General features: G+C 42.7%; 1 protein-coding gene across 3 annotated transcripts in view; it reads right to left on the reverse strand.

The window, feature by feature from the left end:
• Nucleotides 1-25,710, reverse strand: part of adamtsl5 (ADAMTS like 5) — a 103,295-nt gene that overhangs the window by 73,617 nt on the left and 3,968 nt on the right. For all 3 annotated transcript variants that reach the window (XR_009787010.1, XR_009787011.1, XM_061764834.1), the window contains exon 3: nucleotides 3,091-3,166. Coding sequence is in view for 1 of the 3 variants with exons in the window: in XM_061764834.1 (XP_061620818.1) it covers nucleotides 3,091-3,166 (76 nt within the window). In the remaining 2 variants the exon portion in view is untranslated. The remainder of the gene's footprint in view (nucleotides 1-3,090; nucleotides 3,167-25,710) is intronic.

The following is a 25,710-nucleotide window of genomic DNA, read 5'->3' on the forward strand; positions in this document are numbered from 1 at the left end:
GCGACTTGACTTGCTTGATTTTTTTGCCACAGTGACTTGGTACTTGCTTGAGACTTGCACATATGTGATTTGCTCCCACCTCTGGTCAGCCGCTCCACCTCCTGTCAATTCGCGGACTCGTCACCGTCTTTGATGAGTGGTGGCTGTGGTGTGATCTGCAAACTTCAGGGGTTTGACAGCAGGGTGCGTTGAAGTGCAGTCGTTCGTGTAGAGTAAGAATAGCAGCGGAGAGAGGAGACATCCTTGGGGGGCCCCGGTGCTGATGGTGCATGTGGATGAGGTGGTGTCCCCCAGCCTTACCTGCTGTGTCCTACCCATCAGGAAGCTGTAAATCCACTAGCAGATGGCAGGTGAAACGTTGAGCTTGAGAAGCTTGGAGGAGAGGATTTCGGGGATGATGATGTTGAACGCAGAGATGAAGTCAACGAACAGGATGCTCACATGGGTCCCTGAGGTCTTCCAGGGTGAAGTGCAGTCCCATGTTGACTGCATCATCCATCAACCATTTGCTCGATGGGCAAACTGCAGAGGGGCCAGCAGGGATCCTGTGACTCTCTTGAGGTGGCCCAGCAAAAGGCATTAAAAGGACTTCATGACCACAGATGTTAGGGTGACAGGTCTGTAGTCATTGAGTCCTGAAATTGCAGGTTTCTTGGGTATTGGGATGATGGTGGAGCGTTTGAGGTAGGATAGGACTTCACACAACTCCAAAGATCTATTGAAGATCTGTGTGAGAACAGATCTTAGGTGACAGATACTTAGGACCAGCTCACGATCCTAAGAAATACACCTATTCCAACCTGGGAGCTGAAGCTTCATCTTCCCAGTAGAGGTGGGATCGAGAGGTTTTGTTGCAACATCTATGACCAGTCTGTTGAGGATAATGGGAGTGAAGGCCCACTCTCTCCAGCAGACTATTAAGCCGCTTTTAATAGCTACCAAAAAAAAACAGCAACTGGCTATGGATCAGACAGAACTACAACAACTGGGCGCCAAGGAGATGGTACGCCTGGCTCAAGGAGAAGGATGCCCTTGCCATGCAGAGTCCATAGCGGAACATGGAGGATATACCATTGAGGGGGGTGTACACGGGACGCTTGGTAGACTGTTGAGCTGTGTAGAGCAGGGGTGTCAAATATACGCCACGTGGGCCAGAATTGGCCTGTCAGAGGGTCCATTCCAGCCCGTGGGGATGGAGAACACATTCACTGCTATTTTTCAATAAAAGTAAACGACACTTAATGGACGTGTGATGGCCAAACGAGCACATTAATGTACTAAAATGCTGTGCCACCTTTGCACCAGTTCTGTGAAAATAAATACCTCCTGTAGAAATAATTTAAGACACTGAATATTACAAACTTTAAGTAAAAAAGCTACAGTTCAAAAGAGGTTGATTTGGTGGAATCTTTTGGGTTTTTATTCATGCCCTGCCACAACCTTTATTTTTGTATGTATACATTTACAAAGGAGGCGGCACGGTGGTAGACAGTTTAGCACATCTGCCTCACAGTTCTGAGGACCTGGGTTCAAATCCGGCCTCACCTGTGTGGATTTAGCATGTTCTCCCCGTGCCTGCCGGTTTTCTCCGGAAACTCCGGTTTCCTCCCACATCCCAAAGAAGACTCTTAATTGCCCGTCGGTATGAATGTGAGTGTGAATGGTTGTTTGTTTATATGTGCCCTGCGATTGGCTGGCAACCAGTTCGGGGTGTACCCCGCCTCTCGCCCAAAGATAGCTGGGATGGGCTCCAGCATGCCTGTGAGCCTAGTGAGGACAAGCGGTACAGAACATGGCGAGAACCAGAAAGAAATCCGCAGGCTCTTGAGCAATTTCTATTTGGGCTCCAGTACTTTGGAATGCCCTACCTGCACCTGCAGATATTAGAGCTGCTACCTCAGTAGAATGTTTAAATCCCGACTTAAGACTTATTTATACTCCTTGGCATGTAGGCCTGTTTTACTGCTCTCCCCTCGTCCCCTACTTAGAGAGAGTGCTTGGTGACGTTGACTGAATCTCAGGCTGTTGCTATTTGGGTTCTGCACCGACCAACTGGAATGAGATCTGAGGTGGACCACTTCCCCCGGAGTCGTTGCCATGGAGGATTCTGCTCCGACTGACCAGGCCAGGTCCTGAGGCAGAACCACTGGGGGCGTCTACCCTGCAGCGCCTTATCTCTTTAAATTGACTCTTATGCCATCTTAATGAACATGGTACAGCATCTTGCCATCGTAATGAACATTGTACAGCACCAGACTATATGATAGCCTGGTCATCCCTTCTGAAGGTTTTTTTGTTTCCACCCCAAATGGAGTTTTGTGTTTTTCCTTGCTGGATGAGGGGGTTTAGATTAGGCGATTTCATCAATAATTGCCAAATGTGGGACTGTGATGTCCTTTGAGACTCTTTCGTGATTAAGGGCTATACAAATTAACTTGACTGACTGACTGACGAACTATAATAATGTGGACATAAAATGAGTGTTTTGTCAGTATGGATGGAGAGGAAAGGGTGAAGGACAAGCAAACAAACCCGGAACTGCTCTCTTTGCACTGGATAAGTAACCTCCTGCTTCAGTGTGTCACTAGTGGTATGTGTGTTTCCTCTGAGATGTGTGTGGTTGGTTAATTGCAGAAGACAACTTTTGTGAATAAACAGGCAAAAATGTGAATACTGTACATGCCAATAAAATTATGTAGTGGCACATTGCCACCATGCAATACATTCATCCCATCGTGACTGTTGTCTGAATTCATGTCTGTGAATGGGAAAGAATTCCACCTCCCTGTGCCCTGTGGTTAACTGGCACCCAATCCAGGGTGTGGTCTGCCTGTCATCCACAGTCAGCTGGGATAGACTGCAGATGGTTGGCAGTATAATGCTTCTTCTGTCATATATGATGGATATGTTGTAGTATGACATTAAATGGAATTTTGTGTTGAGTTTCTGCAATTATTGTGTTTTGTAACTCTGTGTTACTAAAGTACTCTTAGCAGGCTTACCTCATTATATAATCAGCCCCTGAGAGGCACTGAAAATGAGCAGAGGCTTTCAGATGTTGCCGTGCAGTGACTTGTCTTGATGACTTACGTTCTGCAGGGAGGACAGGCAGGCGGGAGCGACGAGTAGCAGGACAAAGGTCAGGGCCTCGCACAGAGTCAGCTTCCTGCAGACACATAGCGATGCAAAAAGTGGACATGGACTAATGTTAGACAAATCCAGAGACGAAAGTGCATCAGTAGATGAGGCGGCAACGGTAAAGAGAAAATTGATGCACAGCAGTCAGAAAATTGATGATCCATTAACCTTTGTCCTTAGAGGATCAGTTACATGATCCACAAATAAGATGGCGTGCTACTGCGAGCCCATGTAGTAAAGCAACCAGGCTTTGAGACACTGGAAAGAACACTTCATTTCAGAAAGCCCTGTTCGTCTAGAGATGTCATTGTACACTGCGCAGGATGTAGCATCAGCTCCAGAACGTAAGGGGACCAACAATTTTTTTCATGTATTGGTAACTTTCCGGCGGCACGGTGGTCAACTGGTTAGAACGTCAGCCTCACAGTTCTGAGGACCCGGGTTCAATCCCCGGCCCCGCCTGTGTGGAGTTTGCATGTTCTCCCCGTGCCTGCGTGGGTTTTCTCCGGGCACTCCGGTTTCCTCCCACATCCCAAAAAACATGCATGAATTGGAGACTCTAAATTGCCCGTAGGCATGACTGTGAGTGCGAATGGTTGTTTGTTCCTATGTGCCCTGCGATTGGCTGGCAACCAGTTCAGGGTGTACCCCGCCTCCTGCCCGATGACAGCTGGGATAGGCTCCAGCACGCCCGCGACCCTAGTGAGGAGAAGCGGCTCAGAAAATGGATGGATGGATGGATGGATGGATTGTAACTTTCCCTGAGACAGTGTGCAATTTCTTCATTTCTGCATACTTTTTACCATTGTTGTAGGTTGGGTTGATGTTCACTCCATTTTTCTTAAAGAGTGCATAATAGTCCAACAAAGGCCGCCTCTTCTTTTATAATACAGTGGTGCCTCAAAATATGAGTGACCCGGCTTATGAGTTTTTTTTTTAGATATGAGCAGTTGACTGGCCAGGTTTTTGCTTTGACTTGAGAAACTTGAGAAACGAGTGCTGCAGGAGGCTCCTCTCACTTGACAAGAAGCAACACTTTGGCTGATATAATAAGTAAATATTCTTAAAAAAAAGAACATTGCCCCTATCAGTTGGAGTTACTTGAAAACTAACTATAAAACAAAGAGAACGACGTGAATCTAAAACAACCACAGCCTTCCAAGCATACGATGGAAAACACCACAGCCGGGCACACGGGCTAACATTTAACATCATACAAAAATAAAATACAATAACACCAGCTGGGTGTTTAAAACAATTTGTAACTGTGGACGAGAACGCTGGAGGTCTGCTGAACATGCAAGCCATTGATGTGGAGGATTCACTCCAAAACAGATCGATCGCATATGACGTCGCATAACATTATTAAAGAACTGAATCTCATCTGGGGCGCAAATGTTGTTTGTGTGATTGTACACAATGCCATACTGTTGAGTACAATTTTTTTTTTAAATGTTTTATTAAAAGACGTCAAACAAATGTTTTGGCCATATACCTGCCGACTTGGTCACAAGAGACACAGAGAAGCAGAGAAGGTCGAGCGAGTGTGGTGGTCGTGGTGGTGGGGGGGGGGGTTGACTGAGTGTGGAGAGAGAGAGAGAGAGAGAGAGAGAAAGAAAGGTGCATTTAAAGGCACAGGCACATTAAATTCTCTTCTATGTTTTTATGACTATATTTTACAATGTAATGCTACTTGTTTCTTTCTTTTTAAACATTTTTTTTAAAAATGTGGTTGTATTTTGGGGACTGGAGGGGATTAAATGGATTTCCATTCATTTTAATGGGAAATATGTTTTAAGATACGAGTGTTTTGAGATAAGAGCAAGGTAACGGAACAAATTCAACTCGTATCTCATGGTGCCACCGTAAATTATGCAAAGTTAAACTGCTAAAGAAATTCCTGATTAAAAGTTGGAATTGTGTACTTTTATTTTACAACCCCAATTCCAATGAAGTTGGGACGTTGTGTTAAACATAAATAAAAACAGAATACAATGATTTGCAAATCATGTTCAACCTATATTTAATTGAATACACTATAAAGACAAGATATTGAATGTTCAAAGTGATAAACTTTATTGTTTTTAGCAAACGAGAGTTTGAAATATTCCCTCTGCTTGTTTTGAATTGTTTAATTATTCTGATGTTTATTGAAAATTCAGCCGGACAGAAAATGGTTTTGGGGACGTACAGAGGGACAGAATGGACAAGAGCAATATGGGTGCCAACCACACCAAAACAATAGTTAGTCGAGATATTTGACCACAAGTAACGTTACAAAAGTCAAATCGTGTTCTTATTTTTGGACAGGAGGGACACCCGGTCAGGACATGCAACAACTAACCAATAGGACAAGATGAGAGAGGACAGAAAAGGGCAGGGCAGGACAGGATGTGGGAAATGAGCAAGACAGTGCTACTGATGAGTGGTGCGGTGGGATGCTTTTATATTGTCTAAACACATGTAGTAACCTGTTAGTTGATATCTTAATATAGCCATCCACCCATTTTACATACCACTTATCCTCACTAGGGTCGTGGGAGTGCTGGAGCCTATCCCAGCTATTTTTGGGCAAGAGGCAGGGTACACCCTGAACTGGTCGCCAATCAATCGCAGGGGACATATAAACAAACTACTCGCATTCACACCTATGGGCAATTTTGAGTCTTCAATCAACCTACCATGTTTTTGGGATGTGGGAGAAAATCGGAGGACCTGGAGAAAACCCACTCAGGCACGGGGAGAAGATGCAAACGCCACTCAGGCCAGGTCGGATTTGAACCCGGGCCCTCAGAACTGTGAGGCGGATGTGCCAACCAGTCAACCACTGTTCCACCTATTTTAATATAATCTATGTTATTATTAGGAGTTCCAGCACAAGCAGGTAAAACCTATAGCACGTCTATGGAACGTAGTTGAACTTAAAGGTCAGAGGACAAAAATGTAAACAATTTTCTTGATAACTCTAGAACCCCTTTACAAACCACATCTGCCATTTTGAAGTGATTAGATAGCAGATATACAGCAGTTTAATCGATAAATATGATTCTGAATGCACCTGCTGCTTTTTTGCATCCAGCACCCTCCGGTCTCTTCGGCTCTATCCGGCGCTGTGTCAAACAGCTTGTTCATTCGGCGTTGTGTGCTGTTGTTCCCGTCCTTATATATTTGTTGTCGTATGATTTAGCAATGTCACGATGGTTTATTGTGTGGCATTTGGTTGTACAAATGGTTCCGGCAGTGGCAAGAGTTTTTTTGGTCTTCCAAGTGAAAAAGGAATGCGTGACCAGTGCATAGAGAAAGTCAATCGACAGAGGAAGAAACGTGGTCAGCTATGGGTGCCTAGCAAGCATTCCATACTCTGTGCTGATCACTTTGAACTGGCATGTTTTGAGAAAGACTTGGAAGCATTGGATACACACGTGTAGTTAGGCAGAGGCTGAAACCAGCTGCGCTGCCACGTATTTTTCCTACGGCCATCGGGCCCTCCACCGCCAGCAAGAGAACTAAATCTCGCAGCTGTTATGGTGCAGGGGTGAAGCAGCGCAGACAAGAGGTGAGGATTTCCTTGTATATACCTACTAGTCTATTATGGTTACTATGCACTGGGCAGTAGGAAAAAAAAGACCCACACAGTACTTTTCAGTACTTTTGTCTGTACTTTTGCCTATTTGACAAGCCAACAGACACGGCAAAGACATTCTGTGCGGCGTGTTATAAAGCTACTTGAGCAAGGGGCACACAATATACGTGTAGGAATACTGCACACTATGTGCCGTGTCACTGAAACATATATGGTTATAAAATACATATAGTGGTGCTCAAAAATATTGATTATATTTAAATATTATATTTATTTGTGTAAGCTTGATCCCCATCTCCTCAGTTAGACTTAAATTTGTCGTTAGACCATTTACAGTATAACTACAGCAGTGATTTCCAACCATTATAGAGGAAGTGAAGAAACGGGTCCAAGCAGGTTGGAACGGGTGGAGGAAGATGTCCAGGTGTGCTATGTGACAGAAGAGTCTCTGCTAGGATGAAGGGCAAAGTTTATAAAACAGTGGTGAGGCCAGCCATGATGTATGGATAATACACAGTGGCACTGAAGAGACAACAGGAAGCAGAGCTGGAGGAGGCAAAAATGAAGATATTGAGGTTTGCTCTCGGAGTGACCAGGTTGGATAAAATTAGAAATGAGTTCATCAGAGGGACGGCCAAGGTACCATGTTTTGGAGACAAAGTTAGAGAGAGCAGACTTCGATTGTTTGGACACGTCCAGGCGAGAAATAGTGAGTATATTGGTAGAAGGATGATGAGGATGGAGCTGCCAGGCAAGAGAGTTAGAGGAAGACCAAAGAGAAGGTTGCTGGATGTCGTGAGGGAAGACATGAGGGCGGTTGGTGTTAGAGAGGAGGATGCAGGAGGTAGGCTTAGAAAAGGATGACGTGCTGTGGCGACCCCTAACGGGACAAGCCGAAAGGAAAAGAAGATGGAGCCAAGGCAGATATTTTACAATTGAAAACTCTCACGGCACACCAACCCAAAAAAATTTCACAAAATGTGGATACAGTGTTCCCTCGACACTTCGCGCTTCACGTTTTGCGGCTTCAGTGCTTTGCGGGTTTTTCCAAAATATTCATCAAAAACAAAAAATAAAAATGAAAAAATACAGCCATATCAGCAGCCATATTGCGGAAAGACGCGTTGTTTTATGTTGATGCACGAGAGAGAAGGTTTCCCTGCATGCCAAACAAAGAGATGAGTTGACTCAGAGGCGTTGTACATGCCTGTACTGTACTGTACATGCCACAGGCTCTCATACAAGGCGCGTGATTGGTTCCCGGCGCGACATCGACCAATGAGAGCACGAGTGGATTTATCCCGTGAGCTGATGGGTTGGTTGCGCATCATCGCAGCCTCACCCAGCGTCTTCCCCTGTTGTGTCTCGCCAGTCTCGTCCACGCTGTTGACTGTCTCGCATACTGTATCTTAGTGTTGTGTTCGTGATAACTTTTTTTGTTTAAGCGATAACCTTTTTTGATTAGTTAAGCCCTTACAATGCCGCCTAAGTGCTGTGCCCCTGCGAAAGCTTCCTACGGGGCGCCCAAGAGGAAGAAGAAGATGATGACCATCATCGAAAAAGTGAAACTTTTAGATATGATCAAAGAGGGCAGAAGTTATGCATCTGTGGCACGCCATTATGGCGTGGATGAATCTACAATGCGATACATCAAGAAAGAGGAAGCAAACATCCGCAAAACTGCTTCAATAAGGAAGCGAAACGTGTGGTAACTCCGCGTAATAAGAGACGGGGTTATGTCCTTGTACAGGGGAATTCTGAAGCAAAAGAAAAAACAAAGACAACAACTACCCATCACCATGTTTTTCTCCAAGGTAAAACCCCAGCTACACCATCAGCACCTCCAGCAGAAGAGTCTCTGAGTGAAACTAAAGCTTCTACGAGTCAAGTGAGAGCCTTTCCTCCGCCACCAACGCAAGCCTCTTCGCCTCTCTCAGAAGGCAATGTTGATGAATGTTAATTACTGTATAAGGTTTTATTATTCAAGATTTAAGTAAATATGTGTACTGTTATAATCTTTGTCTCAAATATGTAAAGTATAAATACTGTTTACATATTTTAAACTTTCTGGTACCCACATACACGAAAATTCCTAGGGGGGACGGGCAAATCCTACTTCGGGGTTTTTCACCTTTCGCGGGGGGTTCTGGTCCCCATTAACCGTGAAAAGCAAGGGATCACTGTACATTAATTACTATATGTTCTTCCTGTCATCTAATAGAAGCGCATTTGTTTGTTCTGCCTGTCACTATGCCTCACTGGCATAAGTAAATGAACAAAGATACATTATTTCTTGTGAATAAATAGTTTTTTGAGCAATTAAGTACGATTTTATACTTTCCCACGGCACATCTGAAGAGCGCTCATGGCACACTAATGTGCCCCGGCACACTGGTTGAGAATCTCTGATCTACAGTATATACCCTCCAATAATTGTTCGTTTACACCCCTGACCACCAGAGCTGTGTGCTGGCCAGTACATGGGATGATTTAAAAAATATAATAAGGATGATAAAATAAATAATAATAATAATAATAACATGTTTAATTACAAATTAACTGATTTCTACAATAATTAAGAGGGTTGGATAAGTCTGCCATACACCACAGAGTCTGCAGAGCTCACGTGACGTCTGCCTGCATGCGCCCCAATCAAATTCACCAAAATCGCATGAAATCACCTGTGTCAAAACTTAGACATGGTCCCAATATGCGTAAGATTAGTTGTACTTTCTGACGGCAAAATCTCACTCCGCCAAGCGCATCTCCAATGTTACACTCTCGCCACGCCCTGCTTGGCGCAGACGGTTCTGCCAAATCAGAAAACACATGCAACGACTCTTGTGCTTGCACAAAAATGAAGATGCACCACTATTTACGCTGAAGTGAAGCTGCCGCAACATTTCTTATGAACATTGTAAGGCTGTGTATTTTGTCAATTCGTTCTTATACTGAGTCTATTCAAGTAAAGAAATGTCATGTAAGACTACGTTGTTGTTGTTGTTGTTGAAAGGCAGTACAGCAGTGGATATCTATGCAGCAAACAATAACAGTTACAGAGCAGAAGGCCTTTCAGCTCCTCCATCCACTTTTTACGACATCACAACCAAGTCAAAATTTAAATGGCTTGATACATTGATTGACATAGGCAGCATGCAAAAAAATACTCGGTTGTGTAATTTGTCACTTAGTGGTTGGGTGGGCACTCCAGGGAAACAGTACAGTATTCTTATACAGCCAAGCCAACTGTGTTTTTTTTTGCATCCCAGCTGACTTTGTGCTAGAGGCTGGTACAGTCTGGAATTGTTGCCAGTCAATCAATTGCAGGACACATACTGTATACACAAACAACCATTCACACTCACATTCACGATTATAGACAATTTAGTCTTCAATTTACCCATGAAGAATGTCTTTGGAATGTGGGAGGAGGCCAGAGTACAGGGAAAACATGCAAATGCCACACCGAGATGTTCCAATGGAGATTTTAAGATAGATATCTATGGAAACCAACGTACTTCCCCAATTATAACGTTTTCCATAATACTGAATGTCCCCTTTCAACAGTTCTTCTTATGTACAGTATGTGAACATTCAAGCATCAGGTACAATGAGGTTGTGTGTCTCAGGTACAATGAGGTCAAGTGTCTCACTGTGTTGTGTACCAACACAGTGAGACACTTGAGGTGCTTCCAGATAAGACCTCCACTCATGCTGTTTTTAATGTCATGGATTAGCTCTGTTAGGCTGCGTAGTTAAACTGCACTTTATCGGTGGCTAAACATGCCTCCCTGTGACTAATCAAAAGACAAGTGTATTTTCTGAGAAGTGATACAGTGATCCTGGAAAGAACAGCCCACCTACCCCCTTTTTATACACTTCCTGGCAGTGCTCTGCTCTCCGACACAGTGTCTCCTCTTTGCCATGTCATGATCACACTCTTTGGACAAAGTGTAGCTGTAAGACATTTGGAAAGCTGCCCACTTCAGCCTCTGTTTTTCTTCTATCTACCAGATCCTATCAAGGGCGCGACTGGCGTACGGGGAGACCGGGGGATATCCCCAGTGGGCCGATGGGCTGGCCCTGCTACAAGATGAAGAAGCAAATGAAACAGAAAGGGGAAAAAAAGTCAAGCGCGACGGCTGTCGACCAACAGCTTTGTTGTCCACTAGGAGGGGGGAGTTGGGTGGGGGGTAGTGTCTGTGATAAGCTATACTGTACGTACCTGTTTTCGTTTTCTAAGGTCTAAACTGAGCCACGTGTTTATGTCCCACTCATTTTCCCAGGTTCTTGCAGGTGACCTGTCAGTCACTCTACAGCTAACAGTACTAGAATCTGTAGATACACAGTCAGCCGTACCAGAGTTAAGATAGACAAGAAAAAACAACCTCCAAAATGAAAAGGTCGTGCTGATAAGTTGAGAGATAAAAAAAAAAAAAGACATCCCTCGAGGAAGTGGTGGCCACTTATTATTTGTATTATTTGGCGGGTGTTATACAGCAGTCCGTTGCTAGCAAACGCTGCAGTGAGCCAGCCCTCAACAGCACACCCACACAGGCACGGGGAGAACACGCAAACTCCACACAGGTGGAACTGTGAGTCGACCAGTCGACCACCGTGACTATACAATATATATGTATATAAATGTTAGGTTCAATACATTTACATTTAAGAATTAGAAAAAAAGTAGTCCTCCAAATAAATACTACCCTAATTCCAATGAAGTTGGGACGTTGTGTTAAACATAAATAAAAACAGAATACAATTATTTGCAATCATGTTCAACCTATATTTAATTGAATACACTACAAAGACAAGATATTTAACGTTCAAACTGATAAACGTTATTGTTTTTAGAAAACAATGATTAACTTAGAATTTTATGGCTGCAACACGTTCCAAAAAAGCTGGGACAGGGTCATGTTTACCACTGTGTTACATTATCATTTCTTTTAACAACATTCAATAAACATTTGGGAACTGAGGACACTAATTGTTGAAGCTATGTAGGTGGAATTCTTTCCCATTCTTGCTCGATATACAGCTTCAGCTGTTCAACAGTCTGGTCTTTGTTGTCGTATTTTACGCCTCATAATGCGCCACACATTTTCAATGGGAGACAGATCTGCACTGCGTGCCTTCACAGATGTGTAAGTTACCCATGCCATTGGCGCTAACACAGCCACGTACCATCACAGATGCTGGCTTTTGAACTTTGCGTCCACAACAGTGCGGATGGTTCTTTTCTACTTTGGCCCGGAGGACACAACGTCCACAATTTCCAAAAACAATTTGAAATGTGGACTCGTCGGACCAAAGAACAGTTTTCCACTTTGCATCAGTCCATCTTAGATGAGCTCGGGCCCAGAGAACCCGGCTGCGTTTCTGGTTTTGGTTGGTTTTCGGCCTTGCCGCTTACATACAGTGATTTCTCCAGATTCTCTGAATCTTATGATGATATTATGGACCATAGATGATGAAATCCCTAAATTCCTTGCAATTGTACGTTGAGGAACATTGTCCTAAAAACTGTTCAACTATTTTCTCACGCACTTGTTCATAAAGAGGTGAACCTCGCGCCATCTTTGCTTGTGTTCCCAACTAGCCTGTTCACCTGTGGGATGTTCCAAACAGGTGTTTGATGAGCATTCCTCAACTTTCTCAGTCTTTTTTCCACCTGTCCCAGCTTTTTGGGAACGTGTTGCAGCCATAAAATTATAAGTTAATGATTATTTGCTAAAAACAATCAAGTTTATCAGTTTGAACATTAAATATCTTGTCTTTGTAGTGTATTCAATTAAATATAGGTTGAACATGACTTGCAAATCATTGTATTCTGTTTTTATTTATGTTTAACACAATGTCCCAACTTCATTGGAATTAGGGTTGTACATCAACCACTTCAACTCTGCTTCTTTCATTTAAAAGCAACACAATGGTGAACCTTTAAAAGGTGGGGGAAATGAGAGAGAGTGAGTGAATAAGCCTCTTGTCTGTCAGTCAGTGTAAGACAACCAGAAAACAAAGAGAAAGAGAATAAAGCAACTGAGTGTGTAGATAGGTCTTTTTGTCAGGGCTTTCATACATGGTTTGTTTGAATGCATCTTAATACGTACTGCATAACTGTTTAGTTCTGTGATTGCAGCTCATCGTTTTAAGTTGTGTTTCAAGTGTGTACTCACACCTTATGACCTAATTCTCCTGGGTGTGTAGATGGCAGTCCTTACTCTGTTCCTTTCATCTTTGTTTATATTTTTAGTTTTAGGTTTTTGAAGTTATTCCCTACTCCATGAATTATGGTCCAAAAGTGTATCAAATTCATTTATTATTATTTTTTTTTATCATTGGGTTACATGAAATTTGTGTTGCCTGCTGGCTGGCTCCCCACGGCGTGCATGAACTGGGCCGGTCTGTCCGTGACTCGCGGGGCACTTTTCCCCCCCAGTCCGCCCCTGGATCCTATTCATACTCCATCAAGTTAGTCTGTCGTCGATCATGGTGACTCTTATCTCTCCTGGTGTCATAAACATGGTGAAAATCCAAAGCTTTTGTAGATGTCTTTTGGCTCTATCCCAGCTCAGTAGTTTCCTTGTCCAATTACACGAAATGCATCTCACTCACACATGGCTGAGGAGACCCTCCCTTCGGAGCCTTCAGCTGCTATCTTAGCCTAGCATGGGAATTCATATCAGAGGAAGAAGGTCACGTTAACCAAAACAACAGCAAGGAACAAATCATCACTGTGGAACTGGAAGGAAATTACAGTCTTAGTTTCACATTACTAAATAAGAACTGTTATTAACTTAATTATTTCCTGCAATCTCAAAACTGGCCAGAGTAATTGAATTGAATTTTTAAAATGCTAATCATCCTGGGGTCCAGAATAATAAAAACTAAAACACAATATATTTAAAGATGCAATGCAAAGACAAAAAAAAAACTATACAATTGTAAAATAAATACAATTTGTACACAGATTTATGAGGCAGAAAAAGGTTATACAAATCACATATCTTTTCATCTACATGATGATAAAATACGATTTTATATCTTTTTAAAGGTGTGTAAAGTTGTTAAGTTCTTCAGTTCTTTTGGCAATTGATTCCATACCTGAGCAGATCTATAAAAGACAGAAGTTCTGAGAGACTGTAATTCCCAGGAACTTGAAGGTCTTGACGGTTGACACAGGGCACTTGGACAGCGTGAGGGGCAGCTGTGGCGAAGGATGCCTCCTGCAGTCCACAATCATCTCTGCAGTCTTGAGCGTGTTCAGCTCCACGTTGTGTCGGCCGCACCACAGCTCCAGCCGCTCCACTTTCTGTCGATACGCAGACTCGTCACCGTCTTTGATGAGGCCGATGACTGTGGTGTCATCTGGAAACTTCAGGAGTGTGACAGCTGGGTGCGTTGAGGTGCAGTCGTTTGTGTAGAGAGAGAAGAGCAGCGGAGAGAGAACACAACCTTGGGGTGCCCCGGTGCTGATGGTGCGTGTAGATGAGGTGGCCTCCCCCAGCCTCACCTACTGTGTCCTGCTCGTCAGGAAGCTGTAAATCCACTGGTAGATGGCAGGCGAGACGCTGAGCTGGAGAGGCTTGGAGGCGAGGAGTTTGGGGATTATGGTGTTGAACGCAGAGCTGAAGTCCACGAACAGGATCCTCGCATAGGTCCCTGCGCCGTCGAGTTGTTCTAGGATGAAGTGCAGTCCCATGTTGACTGCATCATCCGCGGACCTGTTTGCTCGGTATGCAAACTGCCGGGGGTCCAGCGGCGGACCTGTGACGCTCTTGAGGTGGTCCAGCACGAGGCCTTCAGAGGACTTCAGAGGTGTGATTGTGGTCGGTGGTGCAGCTGGGTGGGTGTGGTGTGTGAAAGTGTCCTTTTCAATTCTGCAGTAGAAGGTGTTCAAGTCGTCGGCTAGTCTACTATTGTTCTCAGCTTGGGGGGATCGTCGCTTGTAATTGGTTAGCGATTGTAATGCATGTCAGACTGATTTAGAGTCGTTAGCGCAAAACTGTTTTTCTAATTTTACTGCATAGTTTCTCTTTGCAATGCTAATTTCTTTAGTCAGCTGGTTTCTACTGCGATTATACAGGGCCCTGTCCCCGCTTTGATATGCATCCTCCTTAGCTTGGCAAAGTTGATTAAGTTTGGCAGTAAACCACGGTTTGTTGTTATTGAGTGTGCGAAATGACTTTCTTGGTACACATCCTTCTTCACAGAAACTGATATAGGATATGGCAGTGTCTGTATATTCATCTAGGCTGCCAGCTGAATTTTCAAATACACCCCAGTCTGTGCAGTCTAGACAGCTTTGAAGTTCTGTCTTTGCATCGTTGGTCCACTTTTTCATTGTTTTCACCTTAGGCTTCGCGCATTTAAGTTTTTGCCTGTATGTTGGTATTAAGTGAATTAAGCAGTGATCAGACGAGCCCAGGGCATCACGAGGTATGGCACTGTATGCATTATTTAGCGTAATATCGAAGCGGTCTCAAATGTTATTTTCCCTGGTAGGACAGTCGATGTGCTGCTTGTATTTAGGGAATTCGTGGTTGAGTTTAGCTTTGTTAAAGTACCGAAAAATAATGAGGGGTGGTCTGGGTGTTTTTTTTCCTATTCCATTTACTTGTTCAGCGAGCGTTAGCAATGCGGTGTTCGTGTTAGCTTGAAGCGGAATGTAAACACCAAGCATAACGGCGCCGTCGGGGACAGCCTCACAAAGCCAAATCTCCGTAAAGCACAGGGCAGCGGAAGGTTCAAAGTCTTTACTGTTCTTTATCAGAGGATGAAGCTCGTCCATTTTGTTGGGTAGCGGTGTAGATTCATGACGTGGATCGACGAGAACGCCAATCTGTATCCTCTCTTCAGGAGCTTCACTTGGATGCCGGCTCGCTTCCCTCTGTGGCGTCGCCTCAGTCTCCATGCGCCATAGACCGCAGTAGCTACCCCGCTGAGTAACTCAGGAAAAAAACTGAGCGGATTTGCGACGGTTGGTGAAAGAAAGTTCACGTTAGACTCCCTGATGTTTAGCAAGTCTTCCCTTGTGTAAGTGAGTCGCGTAATGTCGCCAAAGACAAACGAAAAATACAAAAACATTGACAATACTCGAGAGCACGTAACCGAGGCGACCACACGGGTAGGCACCATCTTGTAAGAATACCTGTAATAATTACTCAAATAATTAGCAATGTCATCTGGTCTAGTAATATGCCCTTGGTTATATTCAATATGCACAGGTAGGGAATTATTATTGTGCCCTGCTAGCTTGTTGAAAGTTTTCCAAATCATTTTACTGTTGGTCTTAGCCTCCCTGAATTACTGCTGGTAATACAGTTTACTTTTCTATTCTTTTTCTATTTTAAGTGTTTGTTGAACAATATTCCAATAGTCCTCCAGTACATGTCTAAGAATGTTCTCTTTCAAAGAGGTCATTTCTTTCTCAGAGCATTTAATCGATAGCAAATGCACTGTTCTGGTTGTCTATAACGTTTCGCCTCTCATCCGAGCAGGTATCATCAGTACATGCAACAAGGTAGGAAAGCACTGAAATTTAGTGTGGAAACGCGACACCTGCTCGGATGAGAGGTGAAACGTCTTCTAAGACATCCAGTATAGTCCAGTTGTGATGTCCAACTAATGATAAACATACAGTATATTCAGTATTGTGCATAGTTTGTGTGGTAGCAACTCACTGGCCCTCAACAAACTCTGTTAGCTGGTGGCCATACATGAGCCTTTATCAACTCATGGGCCAGATGTCCTCGTTGAAAACATCTGAGCTGGGCTAAATTACAGGCTTGTATTAACCAGGTGCCCAAAAACATGATTCCAAATATATGTTTTTTTCTTTGTCTACTGTAATTGTAGCCACCACAATAAAAAGTCACAGTAGGGTGGCATTGAATCCCACTGAGTATGAATATTACTCTTATCTGTCACGGCAATTTCTTTAATTTATTTCTTTAACTGTATTACAGGTTCAATTGGGGAATTGCTATGTATAGCTAAGCCTTCTTAATGATCTTTTAGTGCTCTTTTTAATTTCATTAGTGTGTATCTCTCTGTCCAGGGGCATGGGATTGTCAGCCCCTACTTTTTTCATTCAAACAGTCTAGTGGGTGTTGTGGCATATGCAGTCTTTAAAAATCGGTATCTGTGGCATGTATGATTGAACCCTATGAATTCTGCCTGAAAAACGAGTAGCTGGGAAAATGTGTGGCAGAAGAAAAAAAAAGGATTATGGCAATACAAAAAAAATAAAACCCTTACACGGGTACCACGCTCCATGATGGTTGATTATATTTTGCTCAAATTAAAGTGGTGCATCCATCCACCTACAACACAATGAAAGTAAAATGTTTCAAATTAAAACATTTTAGCAAAATAGTCTACATAATGTCATGCATTATATGTAAAGATGAAACATTTGCTGAGTTTGACTTTCTCAGTTTTGGACACTCACTGATTGCCGCCATAACTGCAGGGGCCCTTCAAGAGGTGAGAGGGGTCAGCCTGCCTCCTCCTGCTCTCATTAAGTCTATAGCAGCACATAGCTCCAGGCCAGGGAGAGGGAAGTGGCTTTAATCAATGCTGTAAGAGTTGTTTATTTTAACAGACATTCGTTGCACACATGACAAGAGCGCGGGAGGGAAACACCCACCCAAATGACATTCTATTACACTTAAGCATAGGCAATGGAAAACACTGGAATTATTGGTTGTTTGGAACTGTTCCTTTCCTAATTTGGATTTAGTGATAAAATAAATTAGTAATGTGTTTTTATGTAGGCACATGCTTTACAAGGTCGGGGATGAGATCCTGCCCTAAGTGGAGGAGTTCAAGTATCTTGGGGTCTGGAACGAGAGATCGACAGGCGGATCGACAGGCGGATCGGTGCTGCGTCTGCAGTGATGCGGACTTTGTATCGGTCCGTTGTGGTAAAGAAGGAGCTAATCCGAAAGGCGAAGCTCTCAATTTGATGACCCAAGACATGCTGGAAAGACTACGTCTCTCGCCTGGCCTGTGAAAGCCTCGGGATGAATTGGCTGGGGAGAGGGAAGTCTGGGCATCCCTGCTAAAGCTACTGCCTCCGCGACCCGACCTCGGATAAGCGGTAGAAAATGGATGGATGGATGGATGCTCTACAATACAATGATGCAATTGTTCAATCATAGTCAATCTTTGCAATGTTGCAAAGTAAAGCTGAGCCTTCAAAATTCTGGGGAAAAGTGTTATGGACCGATGGGACAAAGTGTAACCGAGGAGTGTCAAACTAATTTTTGTCGCGGACAATTTTGTAAGTACAGTTTCCCTCAGAGGGCCGTTATGACTGTTAAGCTATATAAAGTAAATGTGTTAGCGCCTCATCATACTATTACATACAGTATAAACAACAAATTAATGGATAGCTAGTTTTGAAATCAGAAGTCAATAATAATAATTTGTTCAATAATTTGTTCAACTATTGTTCAAGTTACTCTAAAAAGGTGTTTGGTAACAAAAAATGCTAACAATATCTCGATGTTATTTTTCATTACATACAGTATGACAACTTGAAATTTGGTGCAGATTTTAACATGAATTGTGGAGGTTGATGCATATGATTTCGCAGGCCATGTAAAATGGTGTGACGGGCAGATCCTATCCTATCCTATCCTTGAGTTTGACACTTGTGGAGTAACTTTAATCTAAAGTGATGGAAAGGATAAAAATTGGGAAACATAAGCTCTGTCAATGATCCAAAACATATAAGCCATTTGTGAAACTCAGTGGATGTTGGCAACAGGTGTAAAGGTGGTGGAGATCCCCAGTATTTAAAAAGGGTATTGTGTGGCAGTTAGAAGTATGTGCCGATTCTGCGTACGGTCTGTGAAAGAAAACCTAAACAACTGCTCTACGAGAGGCCAGAATTAATTGCCGCAGCGCGGTGAAATGACGAAGAAGTTCAGAAATGCAGAATTGGAAGGAGTTTTGTCATTGGTGATATGGCATGACTCTTTCTTGTGACTGCATGGCTCCAAGTCAGTCCTTCGAACATTCAGAAGCTCCAAAATTGCATTGCTGAATAGAAGATACAGTATGTAACGATTCGTTTTGTTAGTGGCATTTCAAAAATGTTTCCATGAGTGGGGTAGTCCTCCCTGCCGCCTCACATTTTGCCTACCCTATGCTGGCACAGCCGCGCTTGCAGTTTGCACCTGCCTTTCAGAACCTGCTATTTAAAGATGCAAAATCAGACATCGCAGTTCGTTTCAGTTTTGATAAATCACATTGCGTGTGCTAAATTAATTCATTTACGAATACTCCTCCTAGAACGGACAAAATAAACTGCTCTGCGTTTTTGCACGTTTAGCAAATGCAATCCTGGTTGCACCTGGTTAATAGATCAGCTTTGACATCTGTTTCCATGAGCAATCAGGTTTGTGCCCTTTAGTTAATCAGGCCTTGAATGTTTTCATTAAATGTCCACTATTGCAGTAGATAACAGCTCACTGATGAGTTAGGTCATCAAATGTTTGCTCTTGCAATTAAAGGCACTTTCATTCTCAAATTTCATCCTGTTTAATACTATGAATGAATAGTAGCCAGACTGAATCAATAAACATTCATACACTCCAGAGCAAATTCCTTAATCGTACTCTCCATTAGTTAAAAAATTTAATAGCATCATTTTCATTACATTGAATGTTGATCTTCAATGACAATATGGTGATAGTTCATTAACAAAATCTAACCCACCATTTTACCAATTGTGGTTTGATCTTATAAACAATTATGCCCATCTTAAAATCAATATTTGCCTGGAGATTTAAAGCAGATCAGAATTTTGATAAAAGGCTTAGGATTGCTTTATAGTGGCGGATCATACAAAACTTTATTGACAGCTCGCATTGCAGTCAGTACAAATAAACAACAACTCTGTGCTGCTATCACACAATTACATAAATACTATTATGGGGAAAAGGAAAGAATGGACAGCAGGTGTCCTCTGACCTGCAAGAAGTTGTGAATAACGTCAATATCTGAGATACGTGAGTGAAGTTCCTTTGGTGCTTCTGGATGGTGACCTATGGGCATCGGCTTTAAACAAGGCAGCTCACCCACCATGTTAGAAAGCATTATGTCTTCCAAATATAGGGCTGATCTTAACCTTTGACCTCCCCACTTAAAATGGAGCAAAGACACAACCAGTGTTTGGGTAAAAGGTCTGATCGTTATAAGGAACAAGGCACTGAATGGACTGACACAACCTTTAACAGATGTTCAGTCTGAGGGCACTTGGTCAACTCTGACCCCTGAATGTCTGTTGACTATGAATGAAGCAACAACAATCGAACACTCTGTGTCCCAGCTCTGCATGCATTCATGAAATGAGCTTCTTTGAGTGCTAATGGAAGCCTTTTGTGCTTCAGCAGCTGCTCCCCTTGAAGGACATTTTAAAGGGAAGAAAACTACTTTAGGTGCCATTATAAAAAGCGAAAAACGCCTACACTTCTGCCCCAGTCCTCTTTGCTGGTAAAAAAAAAAAAACATCGCCATCATTTGGACTGCCTGTTTCGTAGCACCGTAACATACGTGGCTGTTACCAAGCACACCGGATGGAAGAAGCCAAAAGAGACTAATTAGTTAAAACAGTACTTAAAATTTTAAACTAACACTGACCATTTTATCAAGGTTTATCAGTGAACCTCACACCGTTTCATCTTAACAGATGACTGCATTAAAAGCGAGCTCATGCTGTTGGTTTTGCTGCTGCCTAACGGTCTACACTTAAACTCTTAAGCTCAAAGACGTTCCCTTCCCTTCACTTTGTTTTGCTTCACTTCACTTCCCTCTCTGCTTCCACGACAGAGAGAAAAAAATTGGTACACCGTCATACCTCAGGGATTATAAGATTATCTTTTTAAAGTTACTTGGAGTGAGACAGAGCACCAAGAGTCATCTGCAGTCCTGAACACACAACATGATGACCACGCAGAAAGGCATTAAAAATATGCTTTCACTAAACATGCTAATGACAATTGCTTTTTTAAAAGATCAGAGATAATGTCAAGATAGATAAAGACTTGACACTTGTCATCATTTATTTGCTAAACTTTTCACCTTGTTTAAACCATGAAAAAAAATGTAAATCAGAGACCAAAACAATTGTCGCTAACTTTAAAACCTTTGGTGGGTAACTTAAGTGGGTATTCAAGATTTGATCTAACAAATAGGTTAAAAAAAAGATACAGATTAAAATAGCAATTTCCATGAATCCATTTTCTATACTGCTTGTATTCTATAGGGTGTGGCACTGTGGTTTTGGTGATTATAGAGTTTACTTCTAGACAGGGGCTTGCAGAGTGTTTTGGAGGGGCAGGTGTTCAAAATAAAAAGGGGGCACATGGAACATTTCCTTTATTGTGGCTAACTACACAGTAGGGATACACAGTAGTAAAATTGAATTTTCTTTAAGGCTGGCAATAAACTACAGACATTCTGGAAAAACCTTGCATTGCAGGCTATTTACAAGATCAGACTAAATGACACTTGAATTTAAGGATAGCCGGCGTTGAGGCTTCCAGCAAAGGTGTGCATCATTTGCTTACTCAGATGTCAAAGCTAATCAAGAGAATTTAACCTACAAATCAGTATTGTGTGCACACATTATAGCTGTTGTGGCCATAAAAAATATTTTAAAACATATTAGACCACCCTTGTTTCTTCAATTTGTTGTTCATTTTAATGCCTGGTACCACTCAAGCTATATTACCTGAGGAATACAATGAACATGAAAAAATATAGCTGATTCCATATTAGTTAATTTTCTATTTGACGTGTAAGTTTAAATGTATTCTGAGAGATTTTTATTTATTATCAAGAAAAGCATGGGCGTGGCTAGAAATCAGCTCTTAAATGAAACTTCTTTTTTTCGCTTTTTTTTTTGCATCATTATATTTGCTCAAACGAATGTGTAGTTGTACCAAACATTAAAAATGAACAAGAAACGAAAATATTTTTTTCCATTTATGTGCAAAGCAGTGAGCACAAATTGTGAGCCAAATTGTTATTATTATTATTTTGTCTTCTTCATTAAAGTAGCTGTAGCACCTCAGGTAAGTAGGCTCAGTAATAATATCAACCCAAGGTTATGTAGTGACTATGGCCCGGTTGTCATAGCAACACCCCCCCCCCCCCAACAACTTGATAAACTGCATTCTTCCAAGCCGCCCCGCTGTGCAAGACGGCCACAAGGATGCCTAATTTATCTCACCCGGACCTTAAACTAATTAACAACTCCCCGCCAAATCTGGCTTCCAGTCATCAAAGACCCTTTGATGTGCAGAACTGAAGATAGCGACCAAAAGGTTGGGAGATCCTCTCTTCAATAAGACCAAGCTGGGGCAGATCGACAATGATAGATTTATTAGTTGGATATGCCACAGATTGAACTATTACTCCCGGAACTTGAGTTATGTTTAATCACTGCCTTTTTCGGGAACTCAAATACAGCAATGAATTATTTGTTTTAATATTAAAACATGCATGCAAGGCGCGGCAACTACACATGCCTCGTTTTCTTCCTGAGATGCTAGGAGAAAGACCATCCCCAAAGACCAGCTGATCTATGGTCGTGAGTAGCACAACAATGGTTGTTAGAAAGTACAAGATTAGTGCCTTATAACTCTGGGGAAATTACTATCTTCACACAAATCCCAACTTTGCTCTCTCTCGCTTTGACTCAACCCATTCCACACGCACATTTTTATTCCAACCACACACGATGTCCTCCTCCCTTTTTGTATGCCTAATTTCTGTCTATTACCATTATTTGTTTTTGGTTTCTGTAGTTAGATCCCCCCCTGTATTGATTCCCTGTAGTTTTCCCTTTGGATATAATTAAATTTTCTATAAAATTAATCTTCTTGTTGTGTTTTGTGTGTGTTTTGAGTTAATAATAAACCTCTGTAATCGAGAACTTGCATTTCATAAATGTAGCAGCCTTCTAGATTATGAGACTGATCGAGGTTTTTCGTCCCTTTTTCCAAAATCTTACACAACTAAAAAAAGAGATGTGGTGCACCTTTATGAGTCTAACGTTAAATGTATATCAAACTAAACTGGAAGTAAAGCAGGCGTTAACGTCCGGCTTATTCTTTGTCCAAAATTAATTATGTTTTTATCCAAAACCAACATACGCTACAGTTAGGACTTTTTTTTTGTCTTGATGACACATAACATCAAAATGCTCTAAATTTCTTTATCTGAAAGGCGTGGACCACAAAGTCAGACACCTCCTAGTTGGTGGACTTTTCACCCTAATGACTGATTCACTACACACCCATAGCCGCACCCTGCACGTCCCTGCTTCAAGATGTGAAAACAGACAGTCACCACCAGACAGCACAAGTGAGTATCAACAAGGCACCACATTAACTACAATGAAAAACTCAGTTACGGTGCTTGAATAAATAAACCAACATTCTAGTAAACAATAACTAAATAAACAGGATGGATGAACACAAATAATGCCTAAAACTACTACAACTATGAGGGAATAATTAACATCTAACATCAATCAACAATAAATGTCATTCTTAGCAACTATTTACACACCAGTCGGCATGCTGGGGATTCAACTTCCTCTGATCCTATGTTGTATATTTATTTATTTTTAATATTTTTTATTAGATTTATATTGTACTGTATGTGCGGCACGGTGGACGACTGGTTAGAGCGTCTGTCTCACAGTTCTGATGTCCGGGGTTCAATCCCTGACCCCGCCTGTGCATGTTTCCCCGTGCCTGCGTGGGTTTTCTCCAGGCACTCCGGTTTCCTCCCACATCCCAAAAACATGCATGGTAGGTTAATTGAAGACTCTAAATTGCCCATAGGTGTGAATGTGAGTGCGAATGGTTGTTTGTTTATATGTGCCCTGCGATTGGCTGGCAACCAATTCAGGGTGTAACCCGCCTCCTGCCCGATGAAAGCTCGTATTGGTTCCAGCACTCCCGCGACCCTTGTGAGGATAAGCGGCTCAGAAAATGGATGGATGGATGGATGGATGTACTGTATGTGGATTGTAATTTTCTCAAATGGCATCTGAAACAATACAAAGAATAAACCAGACCTATTTAGCGGCCCATTTGAAATTTACAATATTGTATTTTAATTTGATGTAAAGTGTGTGTATTTGCGGTGAGCAATAAAAAACGGGGATAAAAAAACTATATGATGACAAGATTGTCCAAGTGGACTTGCCATAAATAGCTGCTCGTGCATGTGCACAAAAGGTCTACGACTGTGGTCTACTGGCCCGCACCAATATAAAACGTCAGGAAATGAGACTACGTTCTCTAAAAACTTCAGGGAACAAGACAGGCTTTAAAATTGAAGTCTGAAAGAAAAAGAAAACGCAAAGTGGATGTTGAAATCCGGCAAGTTCAGACAGAATGCACTGAGAAGTATTTAATTTGTGTGCTGAACGCAACAAGTATTAAACTGGTGTGTTTACTGTGCAACGAGAACATTGCTGTGATGAATGAATAAAATGTGAAGCGCTACCACAAAACAATGCACGACTCCTTCTCTCAAACTTTTCCATATGGCTTGGCAGAACAGGGAAGTAAAGTGCAAAGCCTGTTAGCTTCTTTTCAGCAGTCTGGTGGCAATTGGTCACTTTTGTACAGAGCAAGAGAGAGCCACAATAGCATCTCTGCATCTAGCATGGACACTAACCAGACAAGAAAAGACCTATTACAAGTCTGAAACAGTAAAAAAAAAAAAAAAAAAAAAAAATGCAGATTTCCTCAAACAACAAAATTTAGCTTGTCACTTCAGCTATTAAAAAAGTGCCTCTCAGTCATAACAACTCTTCACAGAGGCGGGGTACACCCTGAACTGGTTGCCAGCCAATCGCAGGGCACATACAAACAAACAACCAGTCGCACTCACAGTCACACCTACGGGCAATTAAGAGTCTTCAATTAACCTACCATGCATGTTTTTGGGATGTGGGAGGAAACCGGAGTCTTTCTCCATGGCCTCACCGAACTCCTCCCATGCCCGAGTTTTTGCTTAAGCCAAAGCTGCATTCCGTTTGGCCAGCCGGTACCCATCAGCTCCCTCAGGAGTCCCACAGGCCAAGAAGGCCCGATAGGACTCCTTCTTCAGGTTGACGGCATCCCTCACCATTGGTGTCCACCAACGGGTTCAGGGATTGCCGCCACGACAGGCACCAACCATAGGTGGTGAGCCCATGGGAAGGGGGAAACACGTTACCCTTTTGGGCTGTTCCCGGCCGAAATGAAATGCACTATCCATCCATCCATACATTTTCTGAGCCGCTTCTCCTCACTAGAGTCGCGGGCGTGCTGGAGCCTATCCCAGCAATCATCGGGCAGGAGGCGGGGTACATCCTGAACTGGTTGCCAGCCAATCCCAGGGCACATACAAACAAACAACCATTCACACTCACATTCACACCTACGGGCAATTTAGAGTCTTCAATTAACCTACCATGCATGTTTTTGGGATGTGGGAGGAAACTGGAGTGCCCGGAGAAAACCCACGCAGGCACGGGGAGAACATGCAAACTCCACACAGGCGGGGTCAGGGATTGAACCCCGGACATCAGAACTGTGAGAAAGACGCTTTAACTAGTCGTCCACCGTGCCGCACATACATCCATCCATCCATCCATCCATTTTCTGAGCCGCTTCTCCTCACTAGGGTCGCGTGCGTGCTGGAGCCTAACCCACCTGTCATCGGGCAGGAGTCGGGGTACACCCTGAACTGGTTGCCAGCCAATTGCAGGGCACATACAAACAAACAACCAGTCGCACTCACAGTCACACCTACGGGCAATTTAGAGTCTCCAATTAATGCATGTTTTTGGGATGTGGGAGGAAACCACAGTGCCTGGAGAAAACCCACGCAGGGACGGGGAGAACATTCTCTCAAGACTGTCAACAATAGGTCAATAACAAGTGGACCTGTGTGCATAATCG

The sequence above is a fragment of the Phyllopteryx taeniolatus genome, unplaced genomic scaffold (assembly GCF_024500385.1).
Source record: "Phyllopteryx taeniolatus isolate TA_2022b unplaced genomic scaffold, UOR_Ptae_1.2 contig_24, whole genome shotgun sequence".
NCBI lineage: Eukaryota > Metazoa > Chordata > Actinopteri > Syngnathiformes > Syngnathidae > Phyllopteryx > Phyllopteryx taeniolatus.